The sequence below is a fragment of the Akebia trifoliata genome, chromosome 13 (genome assembly GCF_017979445.1).
Source record: "Akebia trifoliata isolate Shusen 1 chromosome 13, ASM1797944v1, whole genome shotgun sequence".
Classification (NCBI taxonomy): Eukaryota; Viridiplantae; Streptophyta; class Magnoliopsida; order Ranunculales; family Lardizabalaceae; genus Akebia; species Akebia trifoliata.
This window is the reverse complement of record NC_141387.1, coordinates 32,364,161-32,387,302: the sequence shown is the minus strand read 5'-3', so window position 1 is coordinate 32,387,302 and position 23,142 is coordinate 32,364,161. Positions and strand designations below refer to the sequence as shown.

Sequence of the window (23,142 nt, the reverse complement as noted above, 5' to 3'; positions counted from 1 at the left end):
TTAATGTGCTTTTTTGATCCCACCTTTTGTTTGTCGTGTTGTTTGGTTCCCCTTGGTTGCTTCCTCCAAAAGATTAGGCTAATAATAGAATGTAAAGTCAAATTTTCTTCAATTACAAACAATTCAAGATCTCCAACGCATCACACTTGACGTTGAATTCTTAGTCTTTGGACAACGATGGGGTACCAACTAAAGAGGTTCTAACGCATAAGTTAGTAAGATTCTCAAATTTGAAAGTAATTAATGATCCAAATCCTTTTAATTACTTGCCTTTTCCCATTCCTTATATAGGATCTTTTTAGGAATATTTATGATTCCGGTTCATTGTTCATTTTAATTACCAAAACGTGAGTTATAACGAATTCAGAGGTTTTTAAACTAATTAATTGGAAATAACCACTTCAAACCTGCGAGGGGTTCACTTTAAAACCACCGAATTCGTTATCATTCTGAATTTTTTTTAACGAAAACATGATCATTCACATTTTGGTAATTAAAATGTACAATTAGCCAAAATCGTAAATAACTCATTTTCAGCTCGTGAAATGGTAATTCACCCATCTTTTTATTAATGCTTCCTATTAGTTAGTTTTCTTCTATCATACTCCTCTTCGATCGTTCTTACGATCTTAGAAATTCATGTTTATCCACTTAGTAGATTCTCATCCTCAGTTTACTTCTTGGATTGTTCTTGTTTTAAATCAATGGGAGTACCCCAATCTGATTGACATGTTGTCTCCGTTAATTTGTTTAGTTCATAGAAGGATTTTTGCAATAGACATGCTTAAATAAAGAGTGCAGATTTTTGAACTCAAGCTGACAGGGAAACTCACTAACGTGACATGAACAAAGAACAGTAGATTTTGTCCTTCGAGATACACAATCGACTTGACATCTGCAGATGTATATCCCGAGGGTACAATTGTGTATCCCAAGTGAAATAATCTATTGTTCTATGCACATGACACAGGTGAGTTTTGAGTCCGGTTGTTAGGTTGAGTTCAAAAATCATTAGTCTTAAATAAGTCCTTGACACATGTGTACTTTGGATTGGTTGTATATTTATCAAATAATTAATCATTGAGTACTGATTTTCTAACTACAAAGTCTTTACTAGCTAGGTCAATACTCGATTGACGTGGCACGGACACAGAACCATAGATCTCTTTCCTCAAGAAACACAATTGCACATCCCCATAAAAGAGTGGAGTTGTGTATCCCGAGGAAAGCGATCTATGGTTCCATGTCCATGTCAGCCGAGTTTTGACGGAGTGAAGACTTTCTAGTTAGAAAATCATTATTCTTAATAATTCTTGGCCATACTTGATCCTAATACTTTCACTCTGGCTAATGAGGAAAGATGTCATGATGGAACCAATGTCTATGAGGGTTGAAGGAACATGAGGTGATGTCGAAGGGTTGGTGAGATGGCTAAGACCACATCTCAAGAAGTGGAGGTCTTTAGTTTGAATCCCCTCTTAGCAGGTTGGAGCCAGGATTTTGCCCACATGGGGAGGAGAGCAATAGTGGTAGATTTTTTTTTATCCACCACTGTCACAATAGCTCATAAACCCTTAAGATTTTGATAATTCTTGTGTCTTGCCTCTTAGAGATTTATCTTTAAAATTACATGATTGGGAGAGGGGAAGGAACAGTGTATCCATTATAAAAGTGATGAATTCACTGAAAAACATGTTTTGGGAATTAAAATGAGTAGTGTACCGAACTTAGAATTTGGTCATATTCAACACAAGAAAATGGAGATTCACTTAAATTAAATAAGAGAACTTTTAATTCCACTCCAAATTTTACTAAGAGCACACTATTCATGTTATAACAAAGAATTTGGCCAAGACCACATTGGAGTGCTTTTAGTAAAAGTTGGTTTGGCAAAAGAGTCTCTCTAAAATAATATGATTTTACCTAGGGGTACAAATTGGTTCATTTGAGGTCAAATTGGAATCGAACGAACATAGGTCAATTCCACTAAATAAGAATCAGAATCGAACCAAATTCCATTGGAACCAAATCGAACTAAAGTCAGTTTAGTTCGGTTCGATTCTATGGGTTGCCAATATTCTATAAATTACAAGTAATATTTTTTAACGAAAAAATATATATATAATAAATATAAAATTTCATACAATAAATCATTAATCCATCCATAAAAAGTCATTAGTTTATCCATAAACGATCATTAATCTATATTGTAACTCTCAAAATACTTCATAATAATTATTATTTATTGGGGAAGGCTAACATCCAATATTGCATGAGGATTTTATTATTGTCCAATACTTTTTTTTATTTAAATAATACCCCTCCTTGTTTTGTCTTTTTGTGAAAAAAATAAATGTATATTAATATTTTATACAATAAATACTTATTTACATAATAAATTATATGAGCATTTAAGTATTTTGAATCAAAAGTCTTTGTTGTAATAATGTTTTGGCAATCCATACTAACATGATAAATGCATTTATTAATAATGGTATAATAACTGTACTTCTTATATAAAAGTCTAACATATCATTATCTTTTTCACTAAAAGATAAAACAAATAAGAGATATAATAATATATAAAAAATATGTTGAACAAAACTAACATCCCTATGACATTTTGGACGTTAGCATTTTCTTTATATATATATATATATATATATATATTTCATAAGGGTTCGATTCTCGATTTGATTCGATTTTATACAAGTTTTATCCAAAAATCGAATCAAATTGATCAATTCTCCATTTTTTATGATTCGAAATTGAATCACAACTTGTTTTAAATCAAAAGCAAACCCACCCAAAAAAAAATTGTCGGTCTGATTAGATTCTCAATTTGTACCTAACCAGGTTGCACCCCTAATTTTACCGTTTCTTTGAAAATTTTATTGATGTCGCTGTCGTTTCGTTTTCACTTTAAACTTGAATGGCAGAGCCACTAATGTATAATACAGTCCTCGAACATACATAAACCGTCATTTGTGTTTGGTGACCGTTCGATCTTATTGCTTTTGACGACTGGAACTTCAATGATGGGTCCACTTATTTCAATCAGAGCTTCTGACCCACTTTAATTTGCTTCGTCAAACACTGGATCGTCTCCCATATTTTATTTTTAATAAAGTTTAAAATACACCCAAAAAAGAAAAAGATAGGAAGCAGCACGTGCCCCCTCTCTGATTGGAGGTGGTCCCCACTCCCACACCCGAGTCTCATTCAATCACAAAACCAACGATAATTCAAAGGTGATTTAGACATCCCCCCTCCACGTTTTAGTAAATATCTGAGATACCCATATTTTAAAATTGATGATGACATACCCCATGACCTCAGTTTTAAAATACCCTATATTGTCGGCTGGCAACGGATCGGTTCTGTATCGTATCAGTACCACTCCAAAACTGATCCAAATTTTTTTAAACATGTACCCGAGTCAATTGGTTTAATGAATATGTGAATCAAATTCGATCTATTTCATTTCATCGTAAATCCGAAACCTATCCAATTCAAACACATGTCTATCAATATTCAAAAAATATAAAATTTTAAAAAATCTACTTAGGGAAATCAAAAAGACTAAAATGTTTTATTTATATGTATTTATATGAAATTAAGAATAAATAAAAAATTATTAAAAACTTGTTCGAATCAGATATTTTTTCAGAACAAATTGGGATATATTTGAATTCGGTCTGATCGGGTCGATTTGAACATCAGGTATATTTTGGATCATTGTCAACCCCAATAAAAATTGACAATCTAAATGATTTATGTTCAAACTATAAAATCGATGATTTAGAATCATCAATCTCGACAATTGTAAAAGGTTGAACAGGACAATTGAAAATAAGGTTAATTTAAATTGCTGATGTTGATAATTTGATTGGAAGGGGGTGAAGAGGCATTATGTACAGATAATCAAGTTACAGTAAAAAATTAGGGAATGTTTAGAAAGAAACCCTCCATCATGGTTCATTAAGTAATTTTCTCAACAAAAAAACAACGAATAAAAAGACTTTTCTTACCTTAAAGTATACACAACATCAAACATGGTAGAGATGTGAAAGTTTTCTTGAGTGATACTATTTGTGTAGAAATATGATTTTATTGAGAATTCTTGGATGAATATTACAAAGACTCCAATATGATATTTATAGACATTACATCAACCAAGTTATATGAAAACTACCTAATATAAATATTCTAGAATATTCCAATTGATATATTCTAAATATCAATATATATTCTAACTTCATCACAATCTTCCATTTGTAATGACATACACTAATAATGATATAGTGTTTCTCATGCATCTTATTCTCTAACATTTTCTCGCAATTGCATGGTCCTTTGAAAAAGGAATATACAATTGGTTTTGTTGAATAATTGCTTAATCTCATTAATGGATATGTTCATTGATCGTCGAAATGTCAATCGTGCTCGCTGGTGATCACCATTTGTCTATGCAGTCTATCACTGTCGCATCCCACTCTTTTTTAAGTCTGTTGAAGCCGGTGGCTTATTAGACTAGATCTATCATGATCTCTCCTAGAAACATAAAAAGTAGGATTGTGCCATTTAAGTGAAAAAACTCTCATTAAAGAGATTTTAGATATGAACAAAAAAATGAGATCGTTTAACATGGATGTGTGAAATTGGGAGATATGTAGAGATATAGAAGGAGTTATGATTTTTATTGGAAAAACAGAAAACCTAAAATAATAGCAAAAAAGAAAATAAAAGATATCTAGGTCCAGAACATAGAGAAAGATGGTATTTTTATTAAAAAAAATACTAATAACAAAACAAAATGATTAAGGTTCAACAATGACGGTGGCACCATCACCGAAGCACCAAGATCGATGTGCTCAGTGGAGCTTGAACTCTAATACCATGTAAAAAAATATGATTTTATTGAGAATTCTTGGATGAATATTACAAAAGCCCCAATAGGGTATTTATAGACATTACATCAATCAAGATATATAAAAACTACCTAATATAAATATTCTAGAATATCCCAATTGATCTATTCTAAATATCAATATATATTTTAGAATATCCTTCGTCACAACCTTCCATTTGTGATGAGATACACTAACAATGATACAATCTATCTCATGCATCTTAATACAGTGCATCTTATTCTCTAACAATTTGTTTCCTAGGGATCCATTTCATTTGCAAATCTTTAAGAAATATTCTTCCATCTCAGTGGTTCATTTTTCAAGTTAGCATTTTCTAAAAATAAATAAAATAATCATTTACCCAACCAATTTTTCATATTTATAGAGCCTATAATATATATTACAAAAGACAAAAAAAGTTCCTCCAAAAAAATTTCTAAAAAAAAAAATATATTGAAATCCTCCTCATAGCCAATGGTGGTCTGGTCACTGAGGGGTATGTTGCAATATGGACCCAATGTTCTTCAGCTCGAACTTCTTAACATTTGCAGCCACAGCTCGTAATGTGGTGTCGAGGACATAAGGCGTGCCCTCGAAAGTAAGCTTGGAAGCATTTATGAAATGGCGACATGGCTCATGCCTTTCAGCTATGCTGTCATGGTAATGGAAGTATTTGATCCGACCCTCTGTCTTGTGTTGAGTCTTTCCAATTAAGTTCTGGGACATGTGTACCCCCGTCGCAAACACTGCACGTGGTTGCACTGCATATTTACGATCCCTCCTTGTCACTTTCTTCACGTCCCTGTAAACTAGCTTCTCAAACCCCCATTTCCTATAATTATACATTAAGAAGAAAGAAAAATGTTAATCGCCGTCATGAGAATGAACTAATGCTTAAGTAATCCCGAGGGATGACATGTCGTCCGATAATGATTACAATTCAAGTCCAAAACATACATAATTGGATAATGATCACATCCCTCAAATCCTTTTTTTCTGTTTCTCTAGAATCTTTTGTTACACTCCTCCATAATTTAAGAATGGGGTAATTTTCAATGGCTATGATCACATTATCATATTGATCTTTTCGTTTCTTTTTTTACTTGGATGGTCTAATGGAATGGTGGGTCCTAGTTTATCCTCTATAAAAACAATCAAACTCCATAACAATATCAAGCACTCTATAAAACAAATTAGACACATTTCACTAATATAATTCAATGAAAAATGGAAGAATTTAAACTAAACCTCAAACAAATGTGCCAACACAATTTAACCACCTTGCAAAAAGTTTTATGGAGCTACACTCGAGAACTCTTCCCTGAAATGCAGAATTTCTGAACAACATTTTATGGCACGACCGTTGTGCATCAGAGAAAGTGATAGTAGAAAAGTAGGACTAAGGTAGGCTCAAATAGGTAGCACAGTGAGAATGGATGCACGAAATGCACCCCAAGTTGAGAGGGACGGAAGACCCAAGAAAGGTGCTTGGAGAAACGAATGATGTTTTTTTGTTTTTTGTTTCTTTTTTTTTTTGGATAAGTAAACAAGTTTATTAATGAATGATGTTGTAACGGTCAATTTGGGTGAGGGAAAAAAACCCAGGAAATGGCTTACTTAGAGAATCGAAGGATGATGGTGGGCAAGGAGGGTGTCGATACAATACTTGAGAAGCATCCCTTCAGGAATTATTCATGGTTGAGAGCAATACTTGTCTTTCTTTTAAATGACTTGTGTGCTCTCTTTTGTGGATGAGTGCCATGGGAATTTGGATGATCTCCTAGGACAACTTGGGGAAGGCTGACTTGGGCCACATTGGAAGATTAGTTCAAGTATCATAGGGACTACAATTGGGATGGTTTGGTCCATGACACATCGTGTTGCAAGCCCATTGAACTATTTTTGAAAAAATGGCAATAGAAGTATACCGCTTTGATCGCATGGAGAAATCCTATTATATGGAACCTTGGCTATTGAAAGATGCTGAGGTGGCAAATAACATACCCTTTGAGCTAGCCACGTCAGCTGCCACATCTAAAAAAAACCATGCTACTCCTGAGAGGATTTCTAGTGTGTGACACCAGAAAGCTCATCCCTTCGAATATAAAAATTTCTAGATAAACCAAATCACAAAGTTCCAATCACTCAACCACTTCACCACCAAGAAGTCTATATCACCAAATCAAACAAATTGACAAAGGTTGCAATTTGTTAATAATTCTGTTGAATCCAGCAGTAAAGACAATTGAACTTGAATCTCGATTTGAGTTGATAAAGCAACACAGTTGTTCAATCTAATTCAACAAGAATTCAGTAACAAAATTCAAAACCCAATATCAATTCAAATTGAATGGCCGAAATTTTCTCTATAAACCAAACAAATGATGTAAAATTCATTATTATTGACTGATTTTATTCCAAAAATTTTCAGTTTCTTGCATATATGTGTATATGTTTTCGTCATCACTATTACTAATAAGCTAAATCATCAGCAAATAAGGAACACAAATTGAGAAAGAAAACAAAGTGCTTCTAACCTCACAGCTTTTTTGGCATCGACGAAGAGACAGAGCTTATTAGACATGGGCATCTGTTCGATCGTAAACTGGGTATAATCCGATAGAGAATCAAGAACCGATCTAATAGTACTCTTGGACGGAACGTAAATGAACTCATCGACATCAAAAAATAACATCCACTTAGCCATGAACCGATACCGATGCAAACAATCATTCACAATAAGAAATTGATTATGATAATAACCATCAAATCTTTCTTGCTCCCTAATATCCTGCAATGTCACATACCCTTTATCCATCCATGGCTTAAGAACCTCAAACACACCATGATGAACCCCTCCGGCATCGTGTATAATAAAATGTGATTTCGACCCAAACAACCTTACATGATAAGCAATCCATTCTCTAACTCTTTGAGGACTTAAATTACCATATAAAGATGACCCACAATAGAGATAATCATACTTAGGCCGCGAAGTAAAAATTGAAGAATTAAAGCTCCCTTGAGTTTCAACCAAAGCTTCGATCTTTTCTATTGAATCGACATCTCGATCGCCACCTCCAGCAGTGGAAGCATGTAAAATTAATTTACCACCAAACCCATCGGAACCAATTGGTTGGGAGAAAGTGCAATTGATTACAACAACAGTGTAGACTCTACCATAACCCCAATCGGGAAGAAACTTGAAACCAATGGTTGTGATGTTAGTTTGATTGAAACCAAATGGAACCCATTCACATTGGAAATGAGGCTTACCATAGAGATGAAGAGGTTTTGAAGCTAGACCAATAATGGAGAAAGTGTTGAGACCTCCTCTGTAAGAAGACATGTGAATGAATGTGTAGGAAGCAGAACCAAATGGGTTGAAAGCTCTCTTGAGTATGGTTCCATTAATGATTTGATCTTGTTTGATGGAAGGTGATGGTAGTGGTGGTGATGGAAGAAGAGAGGAGGATAGTGGTGATGGGTTTAGTGAGGAGTTGAGTTTGGAGAAACAAAGGTGAAGATCAGAAGGGGGGAGAGAGAGATGAGAAGGGAGGAATTGAAGAAGAGTGGCTACAGAACAGAGGAAGAGAAGAGCTGTTAAGACGATTTTAAGCTCAGCTGCATAGTTGCACATGATTCCAACAAACATCTTCTTCTCTTTCTCTGTTTCTTTGCTCATTTATTTTTTTTTATTTTTTATTTTTTTTTTTTTGGGTTGAAAGAAAGCTGACACAAAAGAAGATTAAGGATGGAGCAAGAGAGAGAGAGAGAGAGGGTCTGTGGGTCACTCCACACTTTCCTTTGTGAGAAAGAAGAAGTCATTATTTTGGAATTTGGATTCATTGTACGTAGTTTGTAGGTTAGTATTGTGGAAAGTCACGTTGGAGAGCCTCTCTCTAATCTCTATTCCATGGTTTCAAAACTCGTCCGAGACTTAGACGTATCGTCCGAGTCATCTCGGTATTATCAGGCATGGACGAGACAGACGGATAAGTAAATTTTACGAATAAGATTTAAACCCCCACGTTCATGAAAACTCGTTTAAGATGACTTGATATGTAGCATGAACGAGATGAGATGAGAGATGTTCATGAAAACTCGTTTAAGATGACTCGATATCTAGCATGAACGAGATGCGAAACCATGAATTTGAACATTACAAAACTACCTTCTTTTTCAATACTTACGAGTTCAGAAAATTCTTTTTAGGTGTCTCTACAAATTAATACATCTTTATGTGTGTGGGGAGCAGATATTAACAACACCCCAACTTTTACTTATTACACATCAATTAAAAACAAAGAAAAGGGTGAATCTACACTTCGTGTGCTGAATCTGATGCAATTTTTTTATTTTTCCTTTTGAGTCCGGTGTACAAAACATGTTTTTCCCAATGAATCCATCACTTTCGTAATCAATGAAGAATTCGTTGTTCAAAAAAAGTGATGAATTCGCTGGAGAAACATTTTGAGAAATCTCTCTAAAGAAAATAAGCTCTCTCCCATTTTCTTCTCTTTTTTTTTTTTGTTTTTAGGAATTTTGGAATGTTGTATTTTAAGGTTTAAGGTTATATATGAGCCTAATCATAATTGCAATCAACTAATGAAATTGTTTGGATGAGTATTAAGTGGGGGTGTCATCATACATTTAAAATGGATGAATTTACCTATATGCCCTTGAGTTGCAAATATCCCTTTCTCTGACTTGAGCTTGAGCATTAAAGCAGTGATGATTTGTGGGAATCTTAATGAAATGACACATGGATGATATTTAAAAATACACGGTGGAAGATGATCCTTTTTTTTTTTTTTTTTTTTTTTAATAATCTTTAGGGGAATTATAAAGAGGATTCATAGATAAGATGATCATCATCATTAGATTACGACAATGATGATGAAAATAGATAGAGAAATCTCTCTCTAATATATTCACCAAAACTTGGAGGGATGTATCATTATTGACTTACTCATAAATGCATGCAGAGAATATAGAATGGCCTTTTCTTATGTGCAGTTGAGAAATTTTTTTAGTAAATCAGAAGCAGCCCAACCATATATGTTCTTACTTCAACTTCCCATTGAAAGTACCCATCATATTAAACAAAAATGCCACAAAAATAAAATGTTTCCCCTCAAAAGCTTTCAATCTCTCCTTCAATTATAATATATTGTTAAAGAACGTATTGTGTCGACCACTACCTTACTTTCAACACTCAACTTTGTCCCTTGTCATCAGACGATTGCCCACGCCCGCCTCGTCCACCTCGTATGCCTCGCCCACCACGAGTCCCAGCTTTCTGAAATTGCAGAATATTCATGAGAAACTTCCTTATGTTCAAAGCCAAAGGAAAAATCTACTAATTAGCCATATACAGAAAAAATTAAATTAAATAAGGAATTTTAGAAGTTACCCTGGGACCACCAACTGCTCGGCCACGACCTCTAGTGAATGGTGGAGACACCACACCAGCCTGTCTTAACATAGCCCTTTGTCTAGCGCTCTCCATCAAGTTTATGGTCCTGCCCCTTCCTCCTTGATTTGCCTCCCTTCCTTCATCTGTATCTGGTGGTATGGCGGCAGTGACACTATCTTGTTTTGACACACTAGACTCTGCAGGCTTACTTGGCGAAAAACTCTCATCAGCACCAGATAAAGCTTTAGGACTTTGCTCAGTCTCCACAACACCCTGATCATTGCTGTTATTAGACTTATCTGAATCTTCAGCGATCTCTTCCATTGTCTCACCCGTATCATTCTTTTCTTCAACTAAAATCTCGGAACTAGTTTCAACTATCTCACTAGCTGCAGAAACAACACCTTCTTCATCAATGCCATCGGGAGAAGCATCTGTCACGGGCTCGTTCTGACCCTCACCTGGTTCAGGGCTTGTCGTTGTAACAGGAATGTCACCGGCCTCCGGTTGGTCAGTCAGATCCGGTGGCAACTCTCCTTCTTCCCTATCACTTTCAGCCTCCACAGTAGGTGGTTGGGGATCTTCTCCTTCTACATCCTTCAACTCTTCGTCAAAAGCATCATCGATTTCTTTTGTCTTATCCAATACCTCTTCTGAAACAGCATTAAACTCATTTTGTGATTCACCTTGGCTCGCCCCATCTAATGGGGATTCCTTCAATTCCACTATCAGCTCTTTTGTAGTATCTACCTCATCCTTTTCTGCATCAACAGCCTCCTCATTTGCAGGACGAGGTAAATCCCCGGCAGTATCAAACGATTCATCTAAGCTGGGCAGTGTTTCAAGATTTTCTGTAGGAGGAACTACTACAGTTTGTGCTTCTACACCCTCTTGGAGAGAATCTGAACCCCTTGATTTCTTCGGTAGAGGTGCTTCATCATTGGAATGAATATCCTGTTGAATGATTGACTCGTCATGTAATTCAGAGCCTGACAAAGAAGCTGACCGCTTGCGAACAGATGGTTGCGTGGGTAAAGTAAGATCGCCTTGAGGTTCTGTATCAAGTGATGCCATGACCTTCCCCTTCGTATTAGAGGATGTGTCAACCTCTGACATCTCGACATCTCCTGAAGGCTCTTCAGGTCGGCTAAGCCGAGGTCGTACTAACTTCCTTCCTAGTTTACGAGCTTCAACATTGGATTTGGGTAAATTGGATCTTTTCTCTCTTTCATCTGCTGCAGTTTTAGTTTCTGAAGGACCTGATATTGTACCCACTGGAGGATGAATGGTGGTGAGTGCTTGAGAAGGAACTTGCCGAGCTGCAAACGAAGAATAAAATTTTATAGTGTAAGAAGTAACGTCTTCAGTACATTATAACACAGAAATAGATTAACTGTAAAGGAAAAATAAATAAAAATACCATTAGAAGCCACGGATGATGTATCCACAAGTGAAGTTGTCTCTACAGGGGTGCGCACTCCACCAAGCCCATCATTGAGAGTCGAATTTGCTGCCTCTTCTAAGTTTTCAACAGCTTGTAGATAGGCAGCTGTCTGATTATCTAAGACAGTTTCGGCAGTAGTTTGAGCCACAGATGGTGGTCCGCTACTCTGGGAGTTGTTGAAAAAAAGTAAGAAAATGGAAACACAACAGAAAAAGATAAACTTTAGGATGATGAAAGAGCAAACAAAATCAAGAGATTAGTTGACAAATGTCAGAATCACAGTTAATCCGCAATCTGGATGTAAGCATTTCAAGAAATTGAATAATGAAAAACAAATATATTAGATTGATATTGCACCTGCAAACTATAAACCAAATAAAAAAAATACTTATGCACTACATTTATAGATAACTGAAAATAATTTCATGGAAAGTAATTCCAAATTCATAAAACCAAACCAAACAAAATTGTACTAGATATTAGTGAGACTATTTCTCAATATAAGGGGACGGGATTCAGATGTTATTTTTTTCAGGAGAAAAAAATATATATCAATAAATAAAGCTTCTACACCATCCTAAAATTTACACGGGTACATATATTTTTTTTTTTTGATAAGTAAAGAATTTATTAAAAGGCAGTCCAAAAGACCACAATGAAAAAAAAGGGACTTGTTCTTTTTGGTCAGTGCAGATTTTTTTTTTATTATTGGTAAAAAGCATTTTTTTGTATTCGTGTTTAAAACATATATTGAACCTGCAGTGATAAAAACGAGTAAAAGATGTGTTTCTCAAACACATTTTAGTTTTATTTCTATTTTATCATTGTTTCCCAGTTTTTTTTCAGAAGTTTTTCCTTGCCATTTTAAATCCATACTCAACTGTTGTAACTATGGAGAAGAACAACCAGACGAACATAAAAAAGCAAAAACACAACCAAAAAACCACACAACTGAACCAAAGCAAGAGACTGAGATCGTATAAACCCATTCCTATCTCCACACAGTCTTCAAAAAAGATGGCCTTAAACTCTCTAAAAAGCTTACATCATAAAATAGCAAACAAAAAATAGAAATAACGATGTCCTGGGTAATGAATAACTGATGCATAAGCTCTAGGTCCAACATTCTAAATTTTTCAGAAGAATTAACAACTTTCAACTGAGACATGATAACTATATACCTCTGGAAGACTGTCTTTGGCTTGCTTGTGTCTATCAAGTTCGTCAACCAGCTTCATTTTCTCCTAAAGTTGACAAGAAATGATGTTAAACATGTCAATCAGGACAAACAACACATATCATACAAGAGAATGATTTGGTAACAAACAACTATCGTTTTGTCTAAATAAAAATAAGTTTGGATTGGATGCATGACGGTTTAATTTGGAGGAAAGAAACTTAAGAGGGGGGAAGAGACCAGTCTCACAGAAATTGACACGTGGATTATGAACTCAAATATCAGTGTAAGAAATGATACATAAGCTTCTTGAAGTAAACTCTTTAGGAGTTCAAAGGGGTCTTTTTTGAAGATTTTACGGTCAATTGGGAAAGGGTTGTAATTTTGACGCTGGGGTAGCTCGTTTGGGGATTGTTTCTTTCTTTTCCTCTTTTTATTTGCTTATTTGTTGTTTTGGGTTGGTCCCCTCAACACCCCCCCCCCCCTTTTTTTTTTTTTTTTTTTCCCTTAACAATAAATTTATCTCTACTGATAATAATAAAAAGTGATACATAAGCTCAGACCACCATGCAGATCACAAATGTTCTATAAGAGATTTAACAGCAGCAAGCAATGGCATAAAAAATAACCATTGAAGTACCGTTTTGTGAACTGGGAGGAAGTGTTAGAACCCCATGAGTTCAGTATTATAGAGAATGCCATCTTTTGCTTCAGTAATTTGTATGTGACGGTATCAAGGAAGCAATGGTCTTTATCTACACTAACAAATCAATACTTTGTCTCAAATAAATAGAAACGTTGCTGAAAGAATGATGAAAAACCTGATGAACAATCATAAGACGATCCAAAACTGCCTTCTCATTCTTCAGACGCCTTCCTTTCTCTTTCTTGTGGTCTTCCCTCTCCCTCTCAAGAAGTTTTTCCAGAATCTGAAAGGAAATTTGACTAAGAATGAAAGTAACAAGTGTGCGGAAAAAAGAAAAGAATTGAAGAAATTTCTCTGGAAACCTGTATACGAGTGTCCTTCTCCTTCTCCTTTTCTTTCATGGCCTGTTCATTTGAAGTATCCCCAACTAACCTCTTGCCCGCTAAGTTCAAATTTTAGGATTAATGAGTGCATCAGATCAACTGAAAAAGTACTTTTTACAGAAGAGCAGAAATGTGTACCTTGTCTAGAGTCTTCTAACAGTTTGGAAAGGGACTGTTTCTCTTTGCTTAGTTCCTCCTTTTCCTTTGTCAAAGTATCAGCCCTTTTCTGTGATACAAGTGAAAGAAACCATATGAATATATGTAGATTATGAAAGTAACAATGAACAAATGTTTTACCATAATAATAATGGGACTGAGAAACTGATAGAATCGTTTAAGATTTCATTTAGGAGACGGGGAAATATCAAAACCTTGAAGTGAGCAACCAACTTCTTCTGCTTTTCAAGATCAAACTTGAGAGAAGCCTGCATGTAATTCTCAATCAAAGATTTATCTAAAGAATGCTGCACAAGTAAGTCACAGGCTGATGCTAGATCATGGAAATCAAGAAATAACAAGAATGGAAAGTACCTCAACTTGAAGAAGGTCATTTATCCTTTTTTCCCTTTCAGTTAATTCCAATTGGCTGTTCGCAAGGTCTCCCTCCAAGCGTGATATGACATCCTGCTTCTCAGAAACAAGCTTTCTACTTTCCTCCAATTCAGCTTCCATCCCTCTCAGCTTTACCTGGACCACAAAATATATAAATGTAGAATCACAGCATGAAAATTTTCTTAACATATCATACAAGAGATAGAGTTGCATGGGCGCAGATGGAGTTGTAAATCATCCCCTTTCTTGAGGAAGTTGGAACTGCAGAAAATTTGGGAGAAATTGTAAGAGATGTGAGGATTTTGTGAGTTCTTCTCAGGAATTGACAAACCCAAAAGTGGAGTCAAGTCACAAGAGTTAACTCTTTCTAAACAAGCCCTTATAAAAATAATTATAAGAAGCCAATAAAGTTGGTTATGCTTTATATACATGAACTTGAGTTTGTCCGTGCCTACTGAAACGGGCATCAATTTTGGATTAAGGGGGTAGAAGAGGAAGACAATAAAGTTGGGAGGGGTACCATTGGAAAAAAGAGAGAAGAGGAAAGGCAATATAAAAAGTTGAAGGGGTGGGTATTTTTGGAAAGGGAGATAGAGGAGGGAAGGCAATAAATTGAAGAGAAACTCTTCGAAAGGAGAGGAGAGAAGAGAAGACAATAATGTTGAAAGTTTTCCTCAAGATTTGTGGTGAGATCAAATTCCAACCAGGACGAAGCCAGGATTTTGCCCATGTGGGGGCAACTAAGAGCGGAAAATCTTTTGCGGGGGCAACCAAGAGCAGAAAACTTTTTGTGGGGGCAATAGCGGTGGGTTTTTTAATTCGCCATTCTATTTGTCACAATAGCTCACACCCTTCTAGATTTTGAAAAATCTTGTAGGGGCAAGTGTCACCATTGTAATCTGGCCCTGATTCCAACCCCTTTTTACTGGGGGTATAAAGATTGAGACAAAGGGGGAGGGGACCACCATCCTATTTTATTATATAGATGTTGGGCAATATAATACAATGTTCATTGATTAAATGTAGTAAAGATGAGGAGGTTGGGATGGATGAGTGGAGAGACTATAATAATAATAATCAAATTACAAATGAGAGAATTCATGAAACCCTAAAAAAAGCCCCATTACATGAAAAACTAAGGTTAAGTCGATCGGGGTGATTTAGCCCGTACACCAAATACAAATCCCATTAGAAGGTAAGAGTTGAAGGTTCTAAAAGAGCGAGAAGATGAAAAAAGATATGGATTGAGGCAATGACAGCAGATATGAACAAACTTAAACATGGTAAGTGAAAAGAGGGATACGACCCGTTCATCAGACCCCATTTTTTGGACTAAGGCCTTGAATGATGATGTCATGACAGAAAATGAATTTCCAATCCTCAGTTGCAAAAACTATGGGGGAAGCAGGGAAGACTGTTACAAAACAAGTGTGATCGAAAAATATAGAAAATGTGAGTGAGACCCAAAATGTGAATCCAGAATGGGAAAGACACCTTAGGCTAGAAGGTTGCTGCGAATAAGATGCAATCCGAAGCGGGGTGTAATGACTGCAAAAAAATTTAACAATCTGGTATCCACTTGACATGTTGATATAGAAGACCAAGTTATGAACCCAGAGGGAACCAAGTAACAAGTTGAAACTCTAGAGGTGCCAGGCTAAGAAGGCATACACAAAGGCTTCATATCTCAATGCAAAATGAGGAGAAAAAAGTGTAAATGGACAAGAATCTAATGAGTACAAGATGAAACATCAGATTAATACAATTCATGATAGTATTCACTGAAGCCACAAAATAACATGCATCTAAATATTTTTCGCTAGTGTATGCTCCAATAACTTTGACAATTTCATAATTGTTTCTTTCTAGGACAAAGTTTTCAATCTAAACTTGTATCTCCTGTCCTAACAACTACTTCAATGAAATGTACGAGATCTTCTTTCCAAGAAACAAAGCAATGTTTTATCACCCGTATATGAAATTGCACAACTAGTCATAAAAGTATAAAATGGGTAAGCATAATTAGTCTTCCAAGTGCAGGATGCCATCATAATAAAGTAAAAGCACAATAAATTGCATTCCATGTACATGGCCAAGTATCAGAAATCCAGTTTACCTGCATCTGTTGAAAATCATCCTTCATGCGTTCATAGGTCTCCAAATCAACATTTTTGCATGTTTCAAGCAACTTCAAACAGAAGTAAATATCAAAATTCTGAAATAAGGGGAAAATGAAAAAGAATGTCATTCAAAGAAAACAGTTTCAATAGGCAATACCTCAGAAATCCTGCTTTCCAAGTGCCCTTTCTCTATCTTTTGCATCTCAATCTCTTTCTGAGAAGCATCAACCTCAATTTGTTTCTCCCTCAGAAGAGTTTCTAATTTCTCAGTACCAACTGCAGCTTTTTGCGCTATTTCACGCAATTTCTAAGGAAAAAAAAAAAAAAAAACTTCTATGTAAGTAAAAGGCAAAGAAGTTTCAATCAGATTCTTTCCAACATTGATCAAAAGGAGGTCCTTAGCATAAACAACTTGGGTCATCTAAAAGAGGTATAAATTTCCAAGAGAAAAACCTGGCACTCCTCAAAATTATGCTTGTTTTCCTCTCGAAGTTGCAAGTTGCTTTCACGAAGCAAGTTCATTTCTCTGACCTGCAATAATGCCCATAAGATAGGTTAGACTGTGTTAGGCCAAGGATGCATGAAAGAAAATGCAAAGTCATAGAACACTTTTCAAAAAAAAAAACAGTCATAGAACTTACCTGAATCTGCAGGGATTTAAAATCTTCATCAGTGAAAAGTAATGCTCTAGAATTGGCGCGCTCCGCATAAAGTTGTGCCTGAGCTGTCTCAGATGCCTTCAATGCACTCTCAAGCTATAAAGAATAAAAATGTATGAGAAATAACGGTAAAAACACAGACAGTATGATGAATTGTCGTAATAATTTATGCCTTGACCAAATATTTGGATCATACATGTAATCATTTTCAGTAAAGAATGAGAATTTCATCAAGATAAATCTTAGACATACTTAGAGCATGTAAGCAACATAATTACCAAAGACCAAGAGACTGCATGCTGCTGGAAATTGTAAATTCTATGGTTTAGGATACATCTACATGTGCTCATTATTATTATTAAATAAGATAAATGTCATAAATTTGTGCAGGTCATCAAGCTGTTAGTTTTCTTCTTTATTAAAAGAATTAATCCTTGTAAACTTGTCGAGGTTATCATTACATACAATATAGATATCTAGTAAACACTTCTTGTGTATACAGGTTTAGGGAGATGAATGAGAGAGGAAGGGCACAGCCAAGAAAGGATATCATAGTCAACAAGAGCTTGGGATCGTAACATAATGATTTAAAAAATATGGGATACTAGGACACATCTACTTCGCATAACGAATTATGAACTTCATAATAGCTTGTCACTTAGGAGCTTTGAAGTGAGATGATCAGAAAACGCGGGGGGGGGGGGGGGGGGGGGGGGGGGGATGGTTTTAGGCTAGTGGTGATGATTCATCAGTCGCATCAATGAAAAACTGAAACTTTCCTGAATCAGATGCCAAGGGACTCCATGTTTCTCAAAATATAAGAAATGGATATAAACAAGGACATCCCATCCAATACCTTGATACCATGCTTTACTTTTTACTATTTTAAGTTACGTATCCCATTTTTGGATTTACAACATGATGTGAAGAAGCTACTAATATTGCAAAAAAAATTTGAAGACAACTTTTATAATATACAAATCCCAAAATTTCGTCAAAAAAAAAAAAAGCACGAACACATCTTCAGTCGAATTCTTAGTAGGATGGTCTCTTAGTCACCTTCTTTGCATCTTTTCTCCCTCTACTAAAATTACACTAAAAAGATATGAGAAGGTAGGAAGAACACTCACAATGAAGAACAACAGAATTTACAAAAAAAAAAAAAAGGGACAAACTAGGAAGCCTCGAAAAATGAGGCAACCTAATAAAATCACTTCAGAATACTAGTTCGCATTGTGTAGAAACAAACTAATAAAATAAAAATGTAAGACAATATGGAGTTCCATTACAAACTAATTAAACTAAAAAGGTGAAAATATTAAGGAAACCAATGTCAAGGGAAGAGTGATAACATACCTGTGATTGCAAGCGCATCTTTTCCTGCTTTAACAAGGAAATTTCTGTTTCTCCCTGCAGAAAATTAGACAATTTTCATTTGAGAACAATATTAATGTTTGCAAAAAACAGTACCAGTTCACCATTTCTACCTATCGAACATTGACAAGTTGCAAAATTTACCAAACAGATATATGGAAACTTACGATTTCCTTCGTTCGCCGGAGATATTTGACTACATTTTGAAGGTCACCATCACCCTGTTGATCTGAACCAGTGGCTCCCATTGAAATTCCGGCATAATTTCGCTCCTTCTCAGCTACTTTAATGTGCATAGCCTCCAGATGATCGTGCAATATCTTGTTCTGAAGTGGGGAGATAGAAATCATTATGGAAATAATTTTATAAAAACAGAAAGAACCTACAAATGCCATTATAAACCATGAATGCTACAAAAAGAGTTTGAAGCGAACACCATAGCAAAAAAATATTGTAGTAGAGACATGTTTCAGTAGATAGTTCCACTCATAATCACCAAGTTGGAGTACGGATTTAAAATGGCATGGAAAAACTTTCGAAAAAAATGAGAAAAAAAATATAAAATATAAAAAATTATGTAAAAACGGTGTGCATGCACACATTTATACTACGTTAAAATTTAAAAAAAAAAATAGCAAAAAAAACTCAATTGAATATCTATGCATGATACCATGTTCACACGCACATAAACACAAATGCTATGATGATAAATAATTTTTTTTTTTAAGTGTAACCATTAGCATATCTTATGAGCAAAATAACACAGTATTGAAAAAATTACAACCATAAAATCGGAACATTATCATCAAATCCCACATTAAACTGCATTCGTGAATCATGAAAGCCATGTTATGTATCAAATCCCACATTATACAACATTCACGAACAAAATCACAACCCATGAAGACACAAAAATTAACCAAAGGCCCAGGAAAAAAATTGTTTAAATTTTTTATTTTTTGAAAAAAAAAAAAAAAATCTTAAAAATGAAAAAAGGCGAAACATAAAAATCATGTTTAAACATATTATTTTATTATTTACAATTTTTTACTTGTTTTACTCACAAGAGGTACATAATTCATTTTAAACACAATTTTTCAAAAATAATAATAATAATAATATTTTTTTTTTTTGTGAATGGCTGCACCAAGTAAAATATAAAAAGCATGGGTACATCATATTGACAAATACAGGCTTCTACCAGCTAGGTTGGATTGTGAAGTTATTAAACAAGAAATGAGAATGGTATTCTTCTCATTTAAAGAGGGTGTTTTGTAGTCTTTAACTGAGGTAAAAGAATTTTAGTTTACAAAGTGATCAACTTTGAAGGTGCCAACTCGGTGAGATGTTAATTTTTTTTGGTAAGTAAAATTATTTAATCAATGGCAAGTAAGAAAAAAGTAAAGGAAATCGAGGAGACCTGATTTACGGAAAGATAAGAGAAATACATAAAGCAACCCTACGAATGTGTAGAGAGGCCATTACCACAAACAAACTCCCATTTGAACAAGAAATCCTCAAATAAGACCTAAGATGTTTCCCCACCACAAATTGTCATACACACATTTGCCATTCCACAAGAATCCAATTTTTCAAAACTCTAACCCTCCAGATTTACACTCTTCCCACTAACCAAAATGAATTTTCTCAATTCATTCTTGCCATTCCACAAGAAATCCTTCGATAAATTGTAGAGTTTTACTTGCACAAAAATTTGGGACGAAGAAAATAGACAAAATAAATAAATGGGAAGATAGCAAAAGTGCTCTTGATCAAAGCTATTTTCCCAAAAAGTTGTTTTCATTAACTACGAAAACATGCAGAAACAAAACGAAATATATTAGCTAAAAATAAAATCAGTGGGGGCACAGAAAAACCACCTGTTCATTAATTTCATTGTACTTCCGCTCGGCTTCACACTTTGATTGTTCCAACACTGATATTTCTGTTTCCAGTTTTGCCTTGAGTATGTCCTGCACAAAACCCACAAGCAGGTCATGCCAGAGAAAAAAACTACTTGCAACACAGCTTCTGTAACAAAAAAAGGTGCACTTTTTTTTTTAATTTATTTTTATTTTCTTAAATTAGAGTTTTTTTCATAAGCTATGCTGTAATTGGAAATATTATGGTATTAAAAAATCTAAGATAAGGAAAACTTAGGACTGGATCACCACAGCCAGTCAATTTGAATGACATTGATAGGCAATCGGAAAACTTTTTTTTTTTATTGATAAAGATGAATTTATTAAAAACCAAAAAGAGCGGGGGTTTGAGAGGACCCTCCCAGAACAAACAAAGACAGAAAAAACGCTACACAAGAAAATTAACCCGACAATGAGCAAACCCTATCCCATCTTACAACAAAATCCTCAAAGAAGATCCCCCTAAATTCTCTATAAAGTTTGCTCCAAGTGAAGAGGAGCTCCAAGATTGAGCAATCGGAAAACTTTAAATCAAACATTGATAAAACAAAGCAGATCAATGCCGGTAAAGTCACAGCCCACAACGGTTTAGCTGCAGATAGTATCAACAACAAAGGCACATCTCTAGGTAAGCGACCTTTCATTGTGTGTTACTTCCAGACCCATCATGAATTCATGATCATGAAATTATGAAGTCCTGTGAAGGTTCAGTCAATTTGGATGGTATAAAATCACAAGCAATCCAGTGTATTTCTTTCCTAATCTTAATCCCTCAAAGAACCCATTTGGCACTCAAGTTAATGAGATGAATCCCAAGAGTCCTAGGAACTCCCATTAACTCACAAAGGCACTCACCTTCTCAAGTCTCAAACAGAACAAAGTAATTTTCCATGAAATTATACTACTCTTGAAGCATGGCTACAAATGATGACTGCCACCCTTTTACATAGACTTCAGAAAGACGAATGAATGGCTTGGATTAACACATGGCAACAATCCAACAGACATGAAACTCTGTGCTCCATCTGGAACTCTTTTACCATATACAATACATGACCCAGGGTAACAACATCGGTACCAGCACTCTCCGGGCTCTTCCAGATGTTCCTAAGTTACCTTGATCATGTGGAAAGGAGAAACCTCCGGTTGCACAATGTGCCCAGATCAATGGTGGTTACTGTATGGTATAATGGATGCTCTACTGGACAGAAACTTGTACATGTCACACACCAAAAAATTGGAAGTACAGTTCCAAATAGAAGAGCAAAAGCAAAAGTGCTGGTCTTAAAATGAACTGTGTAGCCACCTAAACACACGCCAATACTCGAATCTCTTAAAAAAATGCTACAAAAACTTACGTCCATCTTTGGATCTCATTTAAAATCCTTTTCAAGATACATATAAATCAAATTGCACCCAAAAACCAAGCCATTCCGATAGGGTCAAAGAAAAAACAAAATTAGATTTAGCAACACTACCAGATCAATTAACATAGTTAAAAGAAGCTCCAAAGTGAATGCAAAATTTGACCAATATAAAAGGGAAGTTACATTTTCACTTTTTTGAGTGTCTGTCAATTTACGTAACTCGGATGCTTCATCTTGTAGTAATGCCAATGCTTGTGAAGTTTTTGTTAACTCCTGAATTGTCTCAGACTGCAGGATAACCTGAAGAATATAGGTGTAATAAAATCACCAAAATTTTAGAGCTCAAATGAATATGATAATAAGGCATAAAGCTACTTACTAAAAATGATTCGTAACAAGGATAAGAAAATTTAAAAAAAATAGCTGCCAGGAAATCACTAATTAAGCATTATATGATACTGTTCTAAACTACTCTTACTTATACAAATCAAATAGAACTTTTTTAAGAAATTAAGAGCAATAATATAGGACAGCAGAGTTGGGTTATATTGGTTCTAACAAGGGTAGAAGGACCTGGGATTTAGAGTTTAATTTTCCAGAAAAAAAAAAAAAATTGGGCTCAAGGTTATGGTTATTGTGAGAAAGTTTTGAGCAAGATATCGATGAAAGAACTAATGACATGGTAAAATTTCTGTGGGATTGGATAAATTTGACTTTTATGTTTTTATGGCCGGGTATTGTTATGTTTATGGTTATCGTGGGAAAGTTTTAAGCAAGATAGAGCTGAAAGAACTAATGACATTAGACAATTTCTGTGGGGAAAAATTTGGCTTTCAGGATTTTATGGTTGGGTTATATGTAGAAAATAAAGATGAATAGTTAAATAACTTAAGGGTAACATCACTTCAATTTCTATCTATAAGTCTCACCACACAAACAATTTCATTGAGCTCACTCCTAGAAGTTAAAATGAAAACAAGCACATTTCATATAATCTATTCCAACAAAATGAAGAGATTATATTGTATTGTATCCATAGATGCTTTATATCTTCCAATTTTGTGAACTTAAACAAGCAAACTTGCCAACATGGATGAAGGAAACTACTAAGAGCAAAATACTTTGATATCTTACTGACTTGCTTATCAAGAAACAAATAGGAATCT

At 34.9% G+C, this 23,142-nt stretch overlaps 2 protein-coding genes across 2 annotated transcripts in view; both read right to left on the bottom strand.

Moving 5' to 3' along the window:
- Positions 1–5,201: 5,201 nt before the first annotated feature.
- On the bottom strand, positions 5,202–8,683 carry LOC147388355 (galactan beta-1,4-galactosyltransferase GALS3-like). The gene is made up of 2 exons (XM_086421964.1): positions 7,451–8,683; positions 5,202–5,745 (listed from the first exon to the last, which is right to left on the bottom strand). The coding sequence occupies exons 1-2, from the start codon at positions 8,596–8,598 to the stop codon at positions 5,400–5,402; spliced, it is 1,494 nt and encodes a 497-aa protein (XP_086278090.1). The 5' UTR covers positions 8,599–8,683; the 3' UTR covers positions 5,202–5,399.
- A 1,213-nt stretch (positions 8,684–9,896) lies between these two features.
- NUA (nuclear pore anchor) overlaps positions 9,897–23,142 on the bottom strand; it is a 48,889-nt gene continuing 35,643 nt past the window's right edge. The window contains exons 33-49 of the mRNA XM_086421963.1: positions 22,160–22,276; positions 20,568–20,660; positions 18,855–19,013; positions 18,670–18,723; positions 17,296–17,409; positions 17,108–17,185; positions 16,812–16,961; positions 16,651–16,722; positions 14,514–14,669; positions 14,354–14,407; positions 14,121–14,208; positions 13,962–14,041; positions 13,775–13,882; positions 12,958–13,020; positions 11,753–11,942; positions 10,330–11,651; positions 9,897–10,215 (exon numbers count right to left, since the gene is read on the bottom strand). Of these exons, the coding sequence (XP_086278089.1) occupies positions 10,132–10,215; positions 10,330–11,651; positions 11,753–11,942; positions 12,958–13,020; positions 13,775–13,882; positions 13,962–14,041; positions 14,121–14,208; positions 14,354–14,407; positions 14,514–14,669; positions 16,651–16,722; positions 16,812–16,961; positions 17,108–17,185; positions 17,296–17,409; positions 18,670–18,723; positions 18,855–19,013; positions 20,568–20,660; positions 22,160–22,276 (2,982 nt within the window). The 3' untranslated portion in view covers positions 9,897–10,131. The remainder of the gene's footprint in view (positions 10,216–10,329; positions 11,652–11,752; positions 11,943–12,957; positions 13,021–13,774; positions 13,883–13,961; positions 14,042–14,120; positions 14,209–14,353; positions 14,408–14,513; positions 14,670–16,650; positions 16,723–16,811; positions 16,962–17,107; positions 17,186–17,295; positions 17,410–18,669; positions 18,724–18,854; positions 19,014–20,567; positions 20,661–22,159; positions 22,277–23,142) is intronic.